The 22,251-nt window shown below is 39.7% G+C and overlaps 1 protein-coding gene across 2 annotated transcripts in view; it reads left to right on the top strand.

Annotated features, from left to right (window-relative positions):
* Nucleotides 1-22,251, top strand: part of LOC122478999 (cytosolic beta-glucosidase) — a 132,091-nt gene that overhangs the window by 29,273 nt on the left and 80,567 nt on the right. For both annotated transcript variants that reach the window (XM_043572873.1, XM_043572872.1), the window contains exons 2-4: nt 588-815; nt 15,012-15,808; nt 16,528-16,651. In XM_043572873.1, coding sequence (XP_043428808.1) covers nt 588-815; nt 15,012-15,808; nt 16,528-16,651 — 1,149 coding nt within the window. The remainder of the gene's footprint in view (nt 1-587; nt 816-15,011; nt 15,809-16,527; nt 16,652-22,251) is intronic.

Raw genomic sequence — 22,251 nt, 5'->3', positions numbered from 1 at the left:
TTCGCCCTGGTATCTCCTGTGCTCAGCATAGAGCCTGACACATAACATTTGTGGAATTAATGGAGGTATGAATGAATGAATGTAGGATGCTAATATCATGTCAACAGCGGCAGAAACTAGTGCCCTCCCCACAATAATTGACTGGACCATTGCAGGCTCCAGTGGTAACTAACAGAAAATAGGGTTCAAGTGTAGAGGGCCAAAGACAAGGTCCTGAGACTCCATCAGGCACAGCAAGGACAAGACATGTCAGTCATGGCCAGGAGGAGATATTTTCAACTCAGACATTCATAAGCTGGGGCCTGCCTCTGTTTACCAGCTGGGAAATCTTCAGAAAATGAACCATGAAAGCCTGTGATGCAGCAGCAGTATGCAATCATTTTTCATTTGCTACCAGTCAGCTTCAGGGATCAAGGACAGCTAAACACATAACTCGCTCATGCATGTTATTTTAAAGGCATATTTTAAAGTTATAAATATGGTACATTGAGTTAATGAGGTATGTTCTTTTGGCGACAAATATTTACATTCCACATATGCCTCTTGATGTCAAGAGTGTAACCGTTTCATTTTCTTCTTTTTCTCAGGAGGCTGGGATGCAGATGGAAAAGGCCCTAGTGTCTGGGACACATTCACCCATCAGGGAGGAGAGAGAGTTTTCCAGAACCAGACTGGCGATGTAGCTTGTGGCAGCTACACTCTGTGGGAGGAAGATTTGAAATGTATCAAACAGCTTGGATTGACTCATTACCGCTTCTCTCTTTCCTGGTCACGTCTGTTACCTGATGGGACGACAGGTTTCATCAACCAGAAAGGCAAGTGTTTCTTAAAAATAGAAGGTTGCAGCTTTAATTCAAGGTTATTGCTGCAGTCTGGCATAATTAATCCAGTGTGCTGTTCTGCAGCCTAGCTTTGAAATTGCAAGCTTTTAGGGTGATTATAGGATAAATTTTTTGAAATAGGTTTGCATTAGCTTTCTTAATAATATTCTGTTTTCCTTTAACTGGAGATATTTGTTGGGAGGGGCGAAATAGATGGGCAGGCAGGGGGTGGGAGTAAGTATTTCATTGATGTAAGATATGGAGTGTTTACCTGAAGGTGAATTTTCCAAAAGGTATGTATTAAACTGTTTTCAGTTGTGTTAGGCTGTGATGAGTTATGAAAAGCCCTGCAGAACTTGAGGAGATTTGGAGCATTTCAGTTGGAGCTGAATTGGTGGAGCTAATTAACTAGCAAAGAGATTAGCACCGAGGCATGTGAAGTTCACTTAATTAGGGATTAAGTGCCAGCTATATCACTTACTATCTATGTAAGCATCTCTTGGGCATTTTTTCATGACTCAGTTTCCCCACAAGTAGAAAGGAATACTATAATAGTTCCTACTTCCAATAGTTGTGGGAAGTTTAAGTGGAATTAACTGTGTAAAGTGCATTATTTACATAGTAGCTTGTATATCATAAAAGCATTCAAATAGTGTTAGCTATTATTCTTATTGAGCTTTGTAATTAAAAAGACTACTGTCCTGAGGTGCTTGGGGGGCTCAGTCAGTTAAGTGTCTGACTCTTGATTTTGGCTTGGGTCATGATTTCACTGTTTGTGAATTCGAGCCCCGCATCGGGTTCTGCGCTGACAGCTCAGAGCCTGCTTGGGATTCTCTCTCTTCCTCTCTCTCTCTCTCTGCCCCTCCCTGACTCATGCTGTCTCTCTCTGTCTCTCAAAATAAGTAAATAAAAACTTTACAAAAAAAAGACTACTGCCCTATTTGAATGCCTGTTATTTATGAGACATTTTAAATACATTTTCTCAAATCCTCACAATCAATGAGGAGAAGGTATAATTAATCACATTTTTTACAGTGGTACATGTCCAAATCCAGATATTTTGTAAATGGTGGGTTTGGAATTTAAACCTAAGGTCTAGCTAGCTCCTTCCACACAACAGTGCTGGCAAACTATAACCTGAGGGCCAAATTTGGCCTGACTCCCATTTTTGTAAATAAAGTTTTATTGCAGCACAGCCATGCCCGTTCGTTACATATAGTCTGTGGTTGTTTTCCCATTACCTTGGTAGAATTGAGTAATTGGTGCAGAGACCATATGGCCTGCAAAGCCTGAAATATTTACTACCTGGTACTTTACAAGAAAAGTTTTGTGACCCCTGTACTACAACATAAAGTCTTCTTAATAAAGAATCTTTATTGCTACTTTGTCCTGGGAAATACTTCACACTACTCCTAGGGTTGGGACTAGGTGAGGCAAGTGATGTGCCCAAGGTGCAAAATCCAAGGAAACATTGACTCTCAGGGTCTTGCAAGTGCAAGGTGGGCACTTGCAGAAACCTGAATGAAGGGCCCTGCTTGCCTCATCCCGCTTCCAGCCTTCAGTGCCTTCACCGATCCTCAGGGGCTCTTTTTTGGGTAAGTTATCTGATTTCCCACATAGTAAGAACCACCTGTGACAACAATTGCTAGGTGGGCATATGTACTTGCAAATGTTGATTTTTATGTAAGGTGGGGGAATCTGTAGGTTGTGAAATGCAGCTGCAACTTCAGATAAGGGACAACACAAGATTAGCAAGTCCATTGCCCAATCTAAAGACATTAACTCCTGTTGGTTGAATGTCTAGTTCCTTGACATCACAGACCAGTTTTTTTTTCCTGCCTTGAACACACATTAACTTGTTCAGTTTAAAAGTGAACTAATAATTTTCTGCCTTCCTCATCCATCATCTATAACCTTCTCTCTTCTCTGGCACCATTATACCCTCAAAAGTCTAAAAACTAAGAGTAATCTCTGAATCTCCTCTTATTTTTCTTTCTACATCTAATTGGTTGCTAAGTATGATCCATTCCACTTATGTCTCTTTAACTTCTCCCTCCTGGCCCTCTTCTCTGCCTCCACCCTGGTTTAGTTCTTTATCATTCCCATCAAGGACTTTTTGATATACCCATGCTGGGTCTAACTACTTTCACACTTTCTCTGCCCTTTAATTCTTTGTACAAAATCTCAAGCCTCGATGTATAGTGCACACTCCTTCATAACACCGTTTCAGGTTTCATTTGACTTAGTCTTAACTCACCTCTGTTGCATTGCAGGCTGAAATTCCCTCATGCATACGACCCATGCAATTGTTCTATGTAATTCCCTAAGCACATAACCCACTACTTATTAAACGTACTATGCAATTTTCCACCCCTGTAGGAATTTTCTTAAACTCTTTTCTCCTGCCTGGAATGGCTATACCCACTGAATATCAACCCTCTTGGTAAGACCAGCATGGATGTTTCTTCTTCTTTACACTCTCCCCTGTTCGAAGACAGAATACATCTTTGTTTTTCTATTCCCATAGCATGTCATAAACCTCTTTGAGTATTTCTCACATTTTTTACTCTTAGCATTATTATATCCCCTGTTAGATTATAAGCACCTTGAGTTTAATTCAATTCAAAAAATGTGTCTTAAGTATCTACTGTGTGTCAGGGACTGTGCTAGGTACTTGTATTGAATTGCCTATAGTGTATGGGCAGATAATTCTGCCTCATTCACCCGCATAACAGTATGGTGTCTTACAAGGAGGAATTCAGTAAACATTTACTGAGTTTAAGTGAATTAGGTCAATAATAATCATAAAAATAACCCTAAAGCTAGTAATGGTTGTGTTTTCTTGAGCACACAGTATGTATAGCTCAGTGTGCCGAACATTGCACCCTGCTTTTGCTGATTTAATGCTCCTAATACCCTTATGGGTGAGGTGCTTCTCTAAACAGGGAATAATGGTGATCTGGGATGGAAGGCTGGGTATAAATTTGCCAAGGTGGCAATTTAGTTAGTGCTGAATTCAACCTAGGTCTGTCTAGTGTCAAACATGTAGTGTCTACTCTAGAACCTTCTTTAGCCTCACTAGACCATTTCTACTCCCTGTGCTACAGTTTCTCTGTTGGTGAAATGAAGCAAAGGCACCGCATCACCAGAACTCTTTCCACTGCTCTAGTCCATGATTCTGGGTGTTTGGAGTTTTCACTGAATTTCCATTTGGATGGTAAACAATGGAAAAACTTGAAAACACACACACACACACACACACACACGCATGCACGCACACGCACACACACACACACACACACACACACACACAGCAAAACAACACCTCCCCGGGCCAACTTGTAATACAGATCCATAACCCCTTATCTGAAATTCTAAAATCCAAAAAGCTCTGAATACTGAATCCTTTTTAGCAAGTTTAATTTTAAAAGTAATTTGGCAACAAAAGCTAACCTGAATTGATGCTTTTTTTTTAATTGAAGAATAATTTATATACAATATTGTATTAGTTTCAGGTATAGAACATAATGATTTAACATTTATATATATTACTAAATGATCACCACAATAAGTCTGGTTACCAGGTGTAATCATACAAAGTTGTTATGATATTATTGACCATATTCCCTATGCTGCACACTATGGCTCCATGACTTACTTATTTTATACTTGGAAGATTATGCCTCTTAATCCCCTTCACCTATTTTGCTCATTCTCCCTCCTCTCTCCCCTGTAGCAACAATCAGTTTGTTCTCAATATCTGAGTTTGATTCTGGTTTGTTTTGTTTGTTCATTTGTTTTTTAGAGTCCATGTATAAGTGAAGTCATATGGAATTTGACTAATTTCACTAGGCATACTACCCTCTAGATCCATCCATTTCACTACAAATGGCAAGATTTCATTCCCTTTTATGGTTGAGTAATATTCCATCACACACACACACACACACACGCACGCACACAGACACACAGACATACATACACAGACACCTCATCTTTATCCATTCACCCATCGATGGATATTTAGGTTGCTTTTATATCTTGGGTATTGTAAGTAATGCAGCAATGAACCCAGCAGGTCATATGTCTTTTCAAATTAGTGTTTTTGTTTTCTTCAGGTAAATATCTAGAAGTAGAATTGCTGGATCATGTGGTAGTTCTATTTTTAACTTTTTAAGGAACCTCCATACTATTTTCCATAGTGGCCACACCAATTTACATTCTTATTAATACTGCGTGAGGGTTTCTGTTTCTCCACATTCTCACTAGCACTTGCTACTTCTTGATACTAGCCATTCTGACAGGTGTAAGGTGTTATCTCATCCTGGTTTTGATTTGCATCTCCTGATGGTTAGTGACATTGAGCATTATTTTCATGTGCCTTTTGGCCATCTGTATGGCTTTTTTGGAAAAGTATCTATTCAGGTTCCCTGCCTATTTTTTAATCAGGTTATTTTTTAAAATATTTATTTATTTATTTTTGAGAGAAAGAGGAAGAGGCAGAGGGAGACAGAGAATCCCAAGCAAGTTCCCTCCTGTCAGTGCAGAACCTGATGTGGGGCTTGAACTCATGAACCGTGAGATCATGACCTGAGCTGAAATCAAGAGTCAGATGCTCAACCAACTGAACCACCCAGGCACCCCAATCAGGTTGTTTTTTGATACTCAGTTTTACGGGTTCCTTATATATTTTGGACGTCCAACCCTTGTGAAAATTTTTTTACAATGTTAGGTGATTTCACTTGGTAAGAATATTTATATAGTTTATTGCAGAAATGTGGGGAATATGCTTAGGAATCCCCCAGGCTTACACCAATGGGTTAACAAGGCATAAGGAAATACAAAGCTATAGAATGCTCATACTCAAGTATGGGTAAACCAGATTGGCACCTCAAAAATAGGGGGTGCAAAGGCACCCAAGAATAGGGAGGCGCAAAGGTGCCAAGAATTGAGAGGTGCACAGGCACCCCAAAATAGAGAGGGGGTGCAGAGCCCCCAGAATAGAGAGGGAGGGGCAAAGTCCCAAAATAGGAACAGGCGCAAAGGTACCCAATACATAGGTATATGAAATAAACAAGATTAGATATTCAGGTGGAAGCACCCCCAATTTAGTACTATAGCAGAAAAGTTGCTTTCACAGGAGGATAGGGCCCAGTTCGGTAAACTGGTGAATTGGACTATGGACCACTGCGCTGCAGGTGATGCAGCTCAGAGAAGAGATGGTTAACAAAAGAAAAGGTGGCTTATTAACCCTGAGGTTATTTCCCCTATCTGTCTCATCCCCTAGGCTAGCTAAGATAAACAAGCACAGCACCTCCTGTCTGCCGTTATCAACCACCTGCCCATCTACCCAGCGCCAAGATTTTGTTTTATATTGACCCAAACCCCAAATACTGTATATTTTCAAATTCCCCCTTTTCCCTCACATCCCCAAGTTAATGTTGACAGTTTCTTTGTCTCTTTGTACATGCCCATCACGTTTGTAAGCCTTCTGATCTTAATAAATACCCAGCAAAGACCCTTATTTGGGGCTCTTGTCTTTTCCCGGACATTAGCCATCTCCCGCTCTAATCCTGCATCTGCTCTTTTGCTGGCCAAAAGAGAACTTTAGACTTAGAGTCTATGACACAGAAATATTAAGTGAGACTGATCCAGACCCACTGAGGGTATTAACTTAGTATATGGTATTTGCTCTGTATTTCCTTTCTAAAAATCCAAAAATTCGGAACACATTTCCCTCCAAGATTTTCAGATAGAGGATTACTGTACCACTATGTCAACATATCAAGCTATTTAAAACAAATATGAGATATATACAGAAGTCCATGGAGCACACTATAGATCAGCCATCCAGGAACAGGGCAGCAGAAAAGCTGGAGGGGGGTGGTGATGAGACTGGAGATACTGGGGCCACTTGCACAATGTGGGAAGATAACTCACGCACATCTCATGTGAGGATCACGTGCCCCAGCACTGAGCTCTTTATGTTTGCCCCCAGCTTTTGTAAAGTCATAGCTGATTAATATTACAGACTTTTCCATGAACAAGAGGGCACAGGAGGTGCTTCCAGTCGGCAGAATTTCAATAAGCGGTTGTTCACTGTTGTGCAGTGATCTGTTGAAGCAACTGGAACTGTTTTAACTCAGAAAGGCCATCATTTGTTTTTTTCTGTTTAAACATTTTCTCAAAGAGCATGTAAAGAATTGGAAAAACCCTTGTCACTATCCTTTACAAGGCACCCCGTTTTTTGTGTTCTAACTCCTATTTTAAAGCTTGATTAGAGGACATTTGGAAACGTGTAAAACCTATGTTCCCAAACTGTAAGAATATTTTACAAAGTGGAATTGTTACACAGCCTTTCTCTTTCAAATGTCAAGTCTTCGAGGTTTAACAAGAAGAGATTGAGCTGGCAAAAGAAATCACATATTTCTGTAGTTCTCAGCTGTTCAAGTTCATTTTCATTTCTGCCACAAATGTAAGTTTCAGATGATTAGTAGGAGACCCAGGTATTGGAAATAAAAAAAAAGGAATGTCTATGCAGAATTCCTTATTCACTTTAGTATTTAAAATATGAGCACAGTTAGCAGGAATGGTAAAGTAAATAACTAAAGAAACATTTATTAATCTGCTACTCCATATCAGGCAATATGTTAGGCTGAATAATGGCCCCCAAAGATGCTCACATCCTAATTCATAGAAACTGTGACTATATTATCTTACATGGTTAAAGGGACTTTACAGTTGTCATTACATTAAAAATCTTGAGATGAGGAGATTATCCTGGATTATCTGGATGGTCCCAGTGTAATCACATGAGGCCTTATAAGAGGGAAGCAAGAGGATCGGAGTCAGAGAGAGAAAATACAGGAACTGAAACAGAGGTCAGAGAGGAGAGAAGATGGTTATACTGTTGGCTTTGAGAATATTAGAGGGGCCACGAGCCGAGGAATGCAGGCCGCCTCTGGAAGCCAGAAGAGGCAAAGAAATGGGTTCTCCTTGAGAGCCTCCAGAAAGAACTTAGCCTTGCTGACATTTTGATTTTAGTTCAGTGAGAATCTTTTTGAGTATCTGATGCCCAGAACTGTAAGATAATAAATTTGTGTTGGTTTAAGCCACTAAGTTTATGGTAATTTTTTATAGCAGCAATAGGAAGCAAATACAGGCACTGTGATAAGAGAACATAGGGCAAGCAAAGAAATTAATTGGTGGTGTGAGTCTAGAAGGGAATGAACCTAGTTTTCATGTGTGATGCATGTTAGGCACTTGAACAAAATTAATTCTACATTAAGATATTTATAGTTTGGCTAGGGGGATTCCAGGTCAGTTATTTTCTGCATTGACACATCATCTTTGCAAGTCCTAGCCACATCCTCTTCTGAGAGAATTTCCCCATTTCTTTGTTCTACATAGACCTGCTCCACTCCTGGCCATAGCTGACTGGACAAGGGAAAGACCTTTTTCCCCTGTGACATAATATGGTATAACCTCATGGAAAAAGAGAATCTTGCCCAGTTGTCTTCCCCTCTCAGAGATGTTTGGAGTTGAGAAGTTGAGAATATGAGTTGGTTGGTGCTGGAACCAGGACTATAAGATAGCTTTGGCAGATGGGATGGCCATTTTGAGACCATAGCAAATTTGGTGCATAAAGAAATCATGTGTTGAGTGAAACTGGATGGGTGAGACCAGTCTTTCTTGAGAGGCAAAGACGTTCTCAGCTCCCAGCTTCAATTCCCTTGAGTTTCAGTTGTAATTTTGTGTGACTGGGAATCTGATAGCTCTCTGTCATATCGAATAATGCCCAGGCTTCCTACACCAAACAGCCACCTGCCCCTCATGCCACCTTTATATTTGAGTTAATCTGAAGTGGGTTGCTTTCCCCTATATCCAAAAGACATTTAACTCAAATTTGCTTTATATTTCCAAAGATCAAATAAGAAGAAATGGGCTTAATTATATCAGAGAAAATGGTAGTTAAGTATGAAAGAAGGCTATGGAAGTTTAAATACTTAAAATAATCAGTTATGTCCTGGGGCGCCTGGGTGGCTCAGTTGGTTAAGCGATCGACTTTGGCTCAGGTCATGATTTCACAGTTTGGTTCATGGGTTCGAGCCCCTCGTTGGGCTCTGTGCTGACAGCTCGGCGCCTGGATCTTGCTTTGAATTCTCTCCTTCTCTCTCTGCCCCTCCCCCACTTGCACTCTGTCTCTCTAAAAAATAAACAGTAGAAAAAAATTATATATTTAAAAAAATTATGTCCTAAATATCCAGGAGCAGAATAGAGTCCAAATAGCCTCTCAAAGTTTCAAGGTCCCTTTATTGGTAACAGATGATCATTTAAAAATACACATTTGTCCAACGACTGAATTTCTTATAAAAGCTAAAGAATCCTTTCATGATTTGGTCTCATTTGATACTCAAAACAGTCATGAGGTGGCACTTATAATATACCATAATATTTTTACAGATGAGGAAACTTGGATGTACATAGGCCAAGTGATTTGTCCATGATTCTTCAGCTCAACTGTTTGACTCTGGAGTTCTGCTCTTACAAACCTCACTTCACTGCCCCATGGGAAAATTGCATTACAGCACCAAACCAAAAGTGCTCTGTATAAACCAAAAGTACTCAATTCTGGGATAAATATTAATTATGAAATGCTTTGTTGCTCTGTCAGGCTGATGAGTGAGAAAAAAAAATCTTATTTAAAATTTTTTAAATCTTCAATTAAACTGAAGATTATCATGTTGTTTGAACTACGTTGATTGCCGTCATTAATGATTGTACCACATCTAATGATACTTACAAGGGTAAATCATTGATTCCTCCAAAAATGAAAAAAATGGATATAATATTATGAATCAGCTCCAAAATAGGTGATTGTGAAGATCAGTAAAGCATTGTCACCATGTTTCTGGTTCTGAAACAGTAAACGTGAGAAACGGAATGTCATGGTAGAACTGGTTCGGTCTTTGTAGTGAGGCAGACTGGGTTTAAATGTCGGCTGTGCCATATGACATTATTACTTAAGTCTGGGACTTGCTGTCTCTGAAGAGAAGAGGTTTCCTTAGATGCTTAATGAGGATAAAAAATATCTACCTCTTGGTGCACCTGGGTGGCTCAGTTGATTAAACGTCTGGCTTTGGCTCAGGTCATGATCTCATGGTTTATGGGTTCAAGCCCCACATCGGGATCCACACTGATAGTGTGGAGCCTGCTTGGGATTCTCTGTCTCTCCTCCTCCCCCTCCTCCTCTACCCACCCCTTCTTCTGCCCCTTCCGTGCTCATGCTTTCTTTCTCTCTCAGAATAAATAAATAAACTTAAAAAAAAAAAAAAAAAGCCCACCTCTTGGGCTTAGGGCTAGGATTAAATGAAATGGCACATATAGTATGAATGCAATAAATGAAAACTGATGTTATTTTTATATTCAGAGCCAATGGAAGGAATTGTCTATGAAAACCTTCACACATATCAATTCCAAACTGATTCCATTATACCATCGTTGGATATTGTGTTTTACAAATGAGGACGTGGGCTTGCAGAGGCCCTGAGATGGGACGGCGGAATGATCTTTCATTGTGAGAGAAAAGAAAAACTTTATAACGTTTGGTGAATGTATTAGTTTTCTATTGCTGCTGCAACAAATTATCACAAGCTTAGCTGCTTAAAAATAGCATAAGTTTTACACTTGAAAATAATATAAAATTGTATATCAAGTATATTTCAATTAAAAAGCACAAATTTATTACTTTAAAGTTATGGAGGTCAGAAGTCTGACATGGGTCTCTGTAGGCTAAAACCAAGGTGCCTACAGGGTTGCATTTCTTTCCAAAGTCTGTTTCTTGGCTTGTTTCAGTTTCTTATGGTAGTAGGACTGAAGGCCTCATTTCCTTGATGATTATCAACTGAGGGCCATTTTCCGTTTCTAGAAGCAACCTGCATTCCTTGGCAGGTGACTCCCTCCTTCCACATTCAAAGCTGACAATAGTGGGTTCAGTGCTTCTTATGCTGCCACCTCTCTGGCCTCTTCTGTTGTTCATCGTTCCGACCCACTCCTCTGCTCTACTCTTTCACTTCTAAGGACTCATGTGGTTAGATTGGGCCCACCTGAACCATCTAGAGAAATCTCCCCATCTCAAGATTTTTAACCTTAATGACATCAGCAAATTCTTTTTTCTATGTAAAGTAACTTATTCACATGTTTCATGGATTAGGGCATGGACATAGGGCATGGATTAGGGCATAGGTTGAGGTATCCTATCTGCCAAGTGAGTAATGGCATATGTAAGGGTCTTCCAAGTATGGAGTTGTTATGCATGATTCACATTATGTTCTGGTTTACAAAACAAGAGAGCTGTTGTTAAAAATATCCACTCTTACAGACAGACAGACAACACATGATCTTGCATTATTTGGCTTGCTTACCTCTCACCATTCTTGTGCTTTCTCTGCTCAGCTATACATTATCATTATCCTGGACTTACAGTTCCCAGAAAGAGCCACACTAGGCTAAAATACAGTTTACAAGTGAAGACTGGCTAGTCCATATATGGTACTAAAACTCGGATCTACAAAAGAAACCCAGGAAGCCAAACACAACCTCTGTAGCAATTGGCCCAGAATAGTCAGAACTAGATCAACATCTGCCAACTTCTCTGGTTTTTTTTTTTTTGTTTTTTTTTTCGTTATGTATGTTTGTTCCCCTTCCCCCTGCTTCCAACTTAGGACCAGCCAGAGAAAGTCACATATGTGTCCCAGACCAATTGCTTAAGATGCCCTGCTTCTATTTAGCCCACCTCCAGCCTCCCTGTGCCAACAATCTCCAATCAGCTTGTAACTGAAGTCTTCTCCTTCCCCTCCTTTTTCTCACTATAAAGCTTCCTCTCTTTCCTGACAGACTTTGAGTATCTGTCAAATGCAAGTGATGATGGCTGATTCCCTCGCTACAGCAAGCTCCGAATAAATAAACTCTTTGTTCATATTTGGTGGTCTTTGTTTATTTCCACACCTCCCTTACTCTTTCACATATTTGTTTCCCTTTTTTCTCTTCTTGGATCACTCATTCTTCCTTGTCTTATATGAATGATTTATATTCATCATTTGAGTATCAACTTAGATGTCACTAGTGACAACAATAACAACAATAATAATTATTAAAATGATGGCTAACTTGTACTGAGCCCCTTACCTTATGCCAAGAACTTTCTAATGATGTTCAATTTATCAACTCATTAAACTCTTGGCAGTAAATTATTGAAGTAGGTTTCTATTATCATCCACATTTTACAGACAGGGAAAGATAATTCAGAGAGATAAGGTAACTTGCCTAAGGTCACTGAAGTAGGTGAAGGAATGGGGTAGAATTTAGGTAGCTGGTTGCCATAGTTCACTTTTGGAATCATAATGTTATATTGCTTTCAAAATAGATTTTCAAATGTCCTTAGTTAGGAATGGGTACTCCTTACCATATACTTAAATAGTATTCCATACTTTATCTTTACCAGTAATACTGCATTATGATTGTTTGTGAATTTATCTGTAGTCCTACTAAAATTGGAGCTTCCTTAGGTCAAGGACAGTATTTATCTTACATATGTTTATAAGTCCAGCATACAGTAGCTTTTCTATACATGTGTATTTGAGGGATGAAGAAATTAATGATTGAATAGAACAAATTCAAAAGCCTAAATTATTTTTTTATGATGCCCACAAAGTTGTTTTAATTTTATTTTTTTTAAATTTACACCCAAATTAGTTAGCATATAGTGCAACAATGATTTCAGGAGTAGATTCCTTAGTGCCCCTTACCCATTTAGCCCATCCCCCCTCCCACAACCCCTCCAGTAAACCTCAGCTTGTTCTCCATATTTATGAGTCTTTTCTGTTTTGTCCCCCTCCCTATTTTTATATTATTTTTGTTTCCCTTCCCTTATGTTCATCTGTTTTGTCTCTTAAAGTCCTCATATGAGTGAAGTCATATGATATTTATCCTTCTCTGACTGACTAATTTCACTTAGCATGATACCCTCCAGTTTCATCCACGTAGTTGCAAATGGCAAGATTTCATTCTTTTTGATTGCCGAATAATACTCCATTGTACATATATACTACATCTTATTTATCCATTCATCCATCGATGGACATTTGGGCTCTTTCCATACTTTGGCTATTGTTGACAGTGCTGCTATAAACATAGGGGTGCATGTGTCCCTTTGAAGTAGCACACCTGTATCCCTTGGGTAAATGCCTAGTAGTGCAATTGCTGGATTGTAGGGTAGTTCTGTTTTTAGTTTTTTGAAGAACCTCCAGAGTGGCTGCACCAGCTTGCATTGCCACCAACAATACAAAAGAGATCCTCTTTCTCTGCATCCTTGCCAACATCTGTTGTTGCCTGAGTTGTTAATGTTAGCCATTCTGACAGGTGTGAGGTGGTATCTCTTTGTGGTTTTGATTTGTATTTCCCTGATGATGAGTGATGTTGAGCATTTTTTCATGTGTCGGTTGGCCGTCTGGATGTCTTCTTTGGAGAAGTGTCTATTCATGTCTTTTGCCCATTTCTTCACTGGATTATTTGTTTTTTGGGTGTCAAGTTTGATAAGTTCTTTATAGATTTTGGATACTAACCCTTTATCTGATATGTCATTTGCTAATATCTTCTCTCATTCCGTCAGTTGCCTTTTAGTTTTGCTGATTGTTTCCTTCGCTGTGCACAAGCTTTTTATTTTGATGAGGTCCCAGTAGTTCATTTTTGCTTTTGTTTCCCTTGCCTCCAAAGATGTGTTGAGTAAGAAGTTGCTGCGGCTAAGGTCAAAGAGGTTTTTGCCTGCTTTCTCCTCAAGGATTTTGATGGCTTTCTGTCTTACATTTAGGTCTTTCATCCATTTTGAGTTTATTTCTGTATATGAAGCCTAAATTATTTTTTAATGTTTATTTATTTTTGAGAGAGAGAGAGAGAGAGAGAGAGAGAGAGAGAGAGAAACAGAATCCAAAGCAGACTCCAGGCTCTGAGCTGTCAGCATGGAGTCCGACATGGGGCTCATACCCATGAACTGTGAGATCCTGACCTGAGCTGAAGTCATTTGTTTAACCAACTGAGCCACCCAGGCACCCTAAAAAGCCTAAATTATTTTTTAATCAGAGGATATGAAGTTAAAAAAAAGAGAAAAAAGGACCCTACTTCTGAACAAACTTTGAGTGCAATACAATTCTACATAGGAATTTAGTTATTATCCAGAAAAGCAGGACAGCTTCTCTCTTCTGAGCTTAGGTTTCTTCCACAATCTTAGACATAAAATAACACGAAGCACTAATATCAGTCTGTCCTAAGAAAGTCTCTTCCAGTTAAGAGTCCTTATTAGGTTGGACGCAACATCTTCTTGGCATTGGTTTCTGAGACAGAGCATCTCCAACTTAATAACATTCTTCTGAACTCTGCCACAATATTAAAAGCTCTCCCCCCTCCACCACATGCAATGCTGGAGAATTAGGTGAGAGCCAGAGGTGGCTAGGTATCTCATGGACTAAGTCAGAATCCTAGAGCAAAGTTCTCAACCATATTCCTTAATATGCCAAGGCTCTGGCTAACTGCCCTTGTAACCCACATTCTGGGACCTCTTTTTCATGTTCAGTGGGTCTCCTTTTTAGATTGATAAGACCGCTGTATCTGGAGAAGAACTGAGACAGTCATCTAGATCAGTTCCTTTACTTTATATTTAATACCATTGAGAACCATTCATTCATTCAACAACTATTTATTGAGCATCTATCTACTGACTTTCTGGTATTGTTCCAGGATTTGGGGGATCCAGAGGTGACTTAGATACGACCCCAGCTATTATGAGGCTTGTATTCTAGTGGGGTTAGAAATCAAGCATGCAAATAGAATAATTTCAATACATGTGATAATAACACAAAGTTATGTGGTAGCAACTTGCCCAAATGTATTCCTTTCAGAACATACATCTTCCACATCTTCCGTCACATCCCCAACCCTCTGCTCAGCCATTCTTCCTTGGAATTCTTCATGTTTCTTCCTCCCAGCCTTTACTGGATTATATGCAGGAAGTAACAAACCTTATTTGGAATAAAAGTTACTTAGGAAATTATTCCCAATCCTCTCCGGATCGCTACTTATGGTCAATGTTCTAAAAATAACTTTACTTCTCATACGTTCTTCTTTTTTCTTTCCTAGGAATAGACTATTACAACAAGATCATTGATGATTTGTTAACTAATGGGGTCATACCCATAGTGACACTCTACCACTTTGACTTGCCTCAGGCCTTAGAAGACAAAGGAGGTTGGTTGTCAGAGGCAATCATCGAATCCTTTGACAAATATGCCCGGTTTTGCTTCAGTACATTTGGAGATCGAGTCAAGCAGTGGATCACCATAAATGAGCCTAATATTCTTGCCATCATGGCGTATGATCTCGGTGTATTTCCTCCTGGTGTACCTCACTTTGGAACTGGAGGTTATCAGGCAGCTCATAATCTGATCAAAGCTCACGCCAGATCCTGGCACAGCTACGATTCTTTATTCCGAAAGGAGCAGAAGGGCATGGTGTCCCTAGGAATTTTTGCTGGCTGGGCGGAACCAGCAGATACCAACTCAGTGTCCGACCAGGAAGCTGCCAAAAGAGCCATTGCTTTCTGCTTGGATTTCTTTGCTAAACCCATATTTATTGACGGTGATTATCCAGAAGTTGTCAAGTCCCAGATTGCCTTCATGAGTAAAAAGCAAGGCTATCCATCATCAAGGCTTCCAGAATTTACAGAAGAAGAGAAGAGAATGATTAAAGGCACAGCTGATTTCTTTGCTGTGCAATATTATACAAGTCGTTTAGTGAAGTACCAGGAGAACAAGAAAGAAGAAGTGGGTTTTCTTCAGGATGTGGAGCTTCAAGTTTTTCCAGACCCATCTTGGAAAAGGTTGGATTGGGTCTATGTGGTGCCATGGGGAATACGTAAACTACTGAAATATATTAAGGTAAAACACGTTTGTCTTCATGTACACCCAAATATGTGGAAACGGAAAGACAGACATATGTGTATATATAAGAACTTGGAAAAAGAATGATTTTAGACAGTAGCTTATATATTGGCTTGGGAAGAGAGATTAGGATTTAAGTTGGTGAGGGATAACTGGCTGATAAGAGGCTTCAAAACAAGGTCAAAGTTGGGATTCTTTGTTAAAGTCAGTTGGGGTCAAAGAAGTTGCTTGGAAATATTTTTCAGGCTGATGTCACAACTGTGATTATCAAAAGGCACATTAAAGGCTGAAATAACTGGATCCTTTTTTGGCCTCCGTTATGCTGGATAGTGTCCAGGTAGCTGAAATTAAAAATTTAAGTTAATGATTTTTAGGACCCTTGCTGTGGGGAGATAGAGAGTGTAGCTGTTGGTGGGACCAAGGGGTTAAGGAGTAGTGACAATCAGCAGATGCTGATGGAAGAAAGATATTTCTGTCTTCTCATTACGATAAGAGTCATTTGACTGTCTTCATGGACATTTGCACAGTTTTGCTTTCCCATTGTTAGTCATAAAAGGTCAGTGCGTGGAAAATTAAGTTAATAGGGTCAGTGCAATTTGATGAAAACTAGTTTTGGGTTGTAGCTTAGAGAAGATAGAGGGTAATGCACCTGATTTTATGAGTCTTTTTTTTTTTTTACATCTGTTTGGAATAAAACTTCTGCTCTCTTGTTCCAGGATACGTATAATAACCCTGTAATTTACATCACTGAGAACGGGTTTCCCCAGGGTGACCCTGCATCTCTTGATGACACTCAGCGCTGGGAGTATTTCAGACAGACCTTTCAGGAACTGTTCAAAGGTACCATTTGAAATGATGAAAGATCAATTGTGCAAACTTAATATAATTTTCCCACGTGCCTATTTGCATTCAGCAAAGACCAATGATTTTGAAAGCCGAAATTCATGTAAATCAGTGTAAAGCCACGTAATTAAGAGAGAGGAGAAAAAGTATTTAGGAAAGAGGAAGGTGAGAATTTTGGCCTAGCTTCAACCTTTCAAAATTTAATCAAGTAAAAGCGACTGTCTTCAGCATTTTGTGACTCCTGGGTGAAGGTGATATGAACAGAGGGGGTGGTGTCTGTTCGAAGAGAACATTAGTTATTACAAAAAGATTAGTACTGACCAACTACAGCATGCCTGTGTGCATATTTCAACATCCTAACTACCAAGAAATGAACTGACGGAATTTGTAAAGGACCAAAATTAAGCATTTATGCAATAAACTTTAGAATGGCCTTCGATGAGTCTTGGTCTAAAATGAGTCTTCCAGCACTGTGTGTTTCATTTGTAACCAAACAGCTCCATTTAGGAACAGGTTTTTGTCATATAGAATCTGTGACTTTTATTTTAAGACAATACTATTATTCTGGCAAATGCTCTTCCCCCCATGGCATTCTTTTCACATTTGAAAACAAATGTGAAGGAATCATCTTTAACTGGTAACACATTTCTACACCAGTTAATTTCCCCACTTCAGCTTCTACTTGGAACATTGTTGCTTTGTAAATTTAATTTCTCCTCCCTATAAAGGAATCATATCACAGAAACAAAATCCAATGTAAAACGAGACTTTCAATTTCCTTTTTTACCATGATAGGTACACTTCTCTCTCATCATTCTATTTGAAAGGTCCTAAAATTATTCTCTCCAAATTAATCAGTAATATACTGGAATCAGCCAGAAGGAATTCTGGAAAGTGACACAAAATGGTCTCTTTCCAAAACCTAAAATATATGGTACTCAATCCCTCACTCTGGCTTGGAATTTATTGGCAGAGGGCAATTGGATTCCTACAGTTTGATCCAAGTGAAATAATTCTTTTGTATTACATGCAAAACAGATTCTTTCTCTAGGTAGGAATTCACTTCCTGATAAAATAAAAAGGAAATGTCCAGTTTTCTGAGATTCCACTCTCTTTCTCCCTGTAAATGACCCTATTCATAGTTAATCCATCGATGTTCCCAGCTTCATCCTAGGAGGAAAGTAAGCTGGTTACCGGCAGGCAGATTTATGGATGATATAAGGACCACAAATGACTTGTCCAAAATTGTTCTGTGTTTCCTGGGAAAAGAGAGAAAAATAGAAATTGGCTTTCTTCATTTTCAGCTTGGTGCTCTGTTTAGTGCTAACATATAAGGACATTTCATTGCTCTTTGAAATAGTTTCAAGTACTTTAATACAGTTAGATCCTTAACACTAAAAATTCGCTGGTAGACCCACAAACAAAGACAACTTAAAGACAGAAAAGTAACTGAAGGTGAGAGTGGAAAATGTGAAGAGATTTGGATTTCTCAGGGGCAAGAGAGGAGAATAGGACTAGAAACAAAATTCTGTTTTTCTACTTGTAGAATTTCAATTGTGTCTTTAAACCTATGGAAAAAATATTATACACTTAAAACATTAACTGTTCACAGTATTATGTTCTTTTCTGATTTTTTAACATTAGATGATCTATATTCATTGTCATTAATACATATTATAATTTTTTGCTTTTAAAAAAATGTGGTCTTTCAAATATGCAGAAATCTACTTACCGACAAAAAAAAGACAAGCGTATTTATTCTGGAGTGAGTATAGTGATAGCTATTTCTTATATATTGTTGTAGTGGACACCGTTTATGTAATCTGTGGAGAAACTCTCTTTTCTAGTAATTAATCCCTTTTCTTCTATGAAATACCCGTCTCCTCTCATCTTCAGGCTTACCCCAGGGATAGCCATATAAGTAGAGTACAATCCTGCTCCTTGTTAATATATAATTGATTGGTCTGAATGCAGGTACATGGCATGAGCTGGGCCAATCCCAGTTCTTCCCTGAGGTTTAGAATTTGGGCCAGTCACCTTGTCTCTTAGCCTAACTTGGCAGGGGGATGTACCTTTGTGGGCTGTTGGCTATGTCCTGCCATGGACGCTAAGCAGTAGTATAAAGGGGGGCTGCAGGGACGTGGAGACAAGAAATAGGGAGGGCTTCAGGGTGGCACTTAGAAATGGAGCCTCTAATTCCAGTTTTTCCTCAGACCCAGCTGCGTGCATGTTCTTGAGAGACATTACTTTTACTTATAATTAAGTGCTCTTTCTGCTTCATCTGAATCTGACTGGGTTTCCATCACTTGGAACAAGAAGAACCTTCGCTGATACCATCGTATTACTTCATTTTCAAAACAGTGAGATGAGGTCATTGCTCCTATTTTACAGATGAGAAAAGTGAGATTCAAAGAGGCTAAGTCATTTGCTCAAGATCACAGTTACTAAGTCATATCTCCTAGAACCAAGCAGAATGTGTGCATTATTATTACCACTACTACTATTTTGGTGTTTGATAAGATCTGTGAGTCCAGGGTTTTCTGACTCAGAGTGATTACTTGTCCTACCACACAGAACCTTTTCCTTACTTTGGTACTCTGGACTTGAATAAATGTGCTTCCTGCTGCGTCTGCAGGGGCCAATTGGTCCTGTGACCTTGGACAAAGCTTCGACACTCCCTAGCCTGCCTCTCCTCAGGGGACTAGAGCCTAATTTACTAATTGATTTCCTGAGACTCCTTTGAGGTGGTGCTGATGATCTTGACTGGCAAGAACTTTACTAGTAAGAACGCCCTGTGAGCAATTAAAACTAATAACAGGCCAAGGAAGACATTCGTGGGAAGCGCTGCAGGTGAGGGCCCGCCAGAACCCGCAGAGTCGGATGGATGATGGCTTTGTGATCCCCACAAACAAAGCCTTCTGTCTAACATCACACATACGGACAGGCACATAATGACACTATAGTTGGATCAATGATATCCGCCTGGAGGTCTTTCTGATCTCTTCAGGTAAAATCCCACAGCAATTAATTGAGCAGTAAAAAGTAAGCTAATGTTTCTGTTTCCTTTTGGGAAAGGGCGGCAGGGGGCGGGGCGGGGGATGTCATTTCAAGAAAAAAAAAGAGAGGGAAATCAGCTAATGCTTTTTTAATCATTGCATTATTTAAATGCCTTTAAATAGATTGTTTTTCATTAACATAGATATAGATAAAAGCAACAGAGTAGAGACACAAAAAACTTGCAATAACCTATAACTAGGCTTACATTTCAGTTCTGCAAATTATTCAGTGAGGGGCCCTTGGCAAATTGTTCAGCCTCCCAAATCCTCAGTTTGTTCACCTATACAAATGGATTAACACTTTCCTTGACCAGGGTTGTTGTAAAGGTTCCATTTAATGAGCTATTGTGTAATCACCCCCAACCACCAACTGCTGGTGCACAGTAGGCTCTCAATCAATGGTAATAATTATTATTATTATTAAAAAATGTGTACTCTTTTTAATTTTTTAAAAATGTTTATTTATTTTTGAGAAAGCACCAGTGGGAGAGGGCCAGAGAGGGGGAAACACAGAATCTGAAGCAGGCTCCAGGCTCTAAGCCCTGAGCTGTCGGCACAGAGCCTGATCCCAGGCTCAAACTCATGAACTGAGAGATCATGACCTGAGCTGAAGTCAGATGTTCAACCCACTGAGCCACCCAGGAGCCCCGAAATATGTACTCTTAAGAATATATTTATCACCCCAAGTTTTTTTAACTTTTTATTTTAAAAATGTCATCCCAAGGCTTTTTTTCAAATTTCCCTCCAAGTAATTAAGTTATAGCAGAATATTCCCCCATGTCTACAGGTTTCTCCGTCATTTTTTGGGGGGAACCTCTGAGTCAGTCTTGTAGCTTTGGGCCTCTGGCTATTTACAGTTGACTCCTGTGGAGTAGAAAGCAGAAACAGCCTCCCTCTATTCATTATTTCCATCAGAGAGGTTGCCAGATTAGGGAAAAACTTAAATCATTGGCAGCAGAAACGACCATCAAGCAACTGGGTTGCTTGATGTTTGTGTAAGTTTGGAAAGCAGTCATCTTCAAGGAGTTAAGCTTTTCTCACATCATATGAATGTCAGTTATATTTGTAAAACGTACACCAGTCCTTGCTGTTCCGGAGCAGGCGAGTTTAAGTTCCTGTGTAAACACACAAATGGATGCCTCAATAATCTGAAAGCCACTGAGGTGAGGGAGAGTGTGAAGCAGGGGAGGTTGGCCCCAGTAAGTAATACTCCAGCCGTGACCTCAGTTCTCCTGAAAGGGGATTTGAGTCTGTGTTCTGCCTGTTCATCACGTGCCTGAGCATGTGCCCAGCATGTGCCTGTCTGCCTCTTGTGTGGCCCGTGATCTTTCCCTCAGCCTGGAATGCCATGGCCTTTGCCTTCTTCTTGGCCCAGATCCTGTTGTTTGGAGCCCATGAACTTGTTGGGACTCAGGCAGGACATGGGTTCGAAGCCTGGTTCTGCCACTCACATGCTCAATCAATAATTCGGGGAAAATTCATAAGCAGACAACACCTCAGCTATCTAATCTTTAAAACGGGGCTAATAAGCACATCTGCAAAATGAACAGGGTAGTGCCTTTAAAGCCTAAATACAGAGTCTGGCCCATTACAAAGGATTCTGTAAATGATGGCTAATTTTTGAAGGGGGCCGTGAACTCCCTGAGACTGGAGCCGTGTCTTTTTCGTGGTTATATCTTCAGCCCTGACAGCCATTTCTGTCATGTAGTAGGTGTTGTATACTTGGTTGAATTTGGTTTTGTCTGTCAGAGAAGAGTTAGCCAATGGGTAATGAGAAATAAATGATTAAATAATTGAGAACTGTATTTTCTTTCCCTAAAGAAATATACCCCATAGAGAGGAAAAAAAAAAAGCAGACTTCTGGAAAGTTTCTGAGCCAGCCCAACTTTCCAGTCGGATCCATGCCTGAGTTAGCACAGCAGTAGATGATTGCAGAGAAGGTTTGTTAATGACCAGCTTTAGGCTTTTAATGACAAAACCCCTCAGCAAGATGTCATCGAAGTTATTGAAGACTTCACTGAAAGTGTTGAAGCTGATGCATTGTAACAAGAAGGTTATAAATCTTGCAGCTTGGGTATACCACCAAGACAAGATGCTGAGCACAGAGTCACCCCGCTGTTGTCTGTCAGCATACTCCCTCCCCTCTCCTCCTCTCCTTCCCACGGAGAGCCAGTAAAGGAGAAATACATCCATTTCCTGAAGTAGTGCAGATCTGGCAGCCACCTGCCTATGTCAATTTCAGATCACAGAGGCCCGTTTAACTGGACAAAATGTGTTAAGCACCTGTGTGTTTCTAAATGTGCATTTAAGAAATCTTAAGAATTAAGGAAAGATCTCAAAGGTTAATACATTGACCTTTTAGCAAAACTAACCAATTAAAAATCCATTGCAAGCTCAGAATAGAAACCCAAGTACCTGCATATAGATTTCCACTCCCTATCTACTGCTTTATTGCTTCTCAAAGTAAACCTTTGGCAATTAGTCCCGATGAAGCAGTTCCTCCTGTCGCTCACAGAGAGCTCACAATTTTGGAAACATGTG

The sequence above is a fragment of the Prionailurus bengalensis genome, chromosome B1 (assembly GCF_016509475.1).
Source record: "Prionailurus bengalensis isolate Pbe53 chromosome B1, Fcat_Pben_1.1_paternal_pri, whole genome shotgun sequence".
Classification (NCBI taxonomy): Eukaryota; Metazoa; Chordata; class Mammalia; order Carnivora; family Felidae; genus Prionailurus; species Prionailurus bengalensis.
The sequence above is the reverse complement of the archived record's forward strand: the minus strand, read 5'-3'. Positions and strand labels throughout refer to the sequence as shown.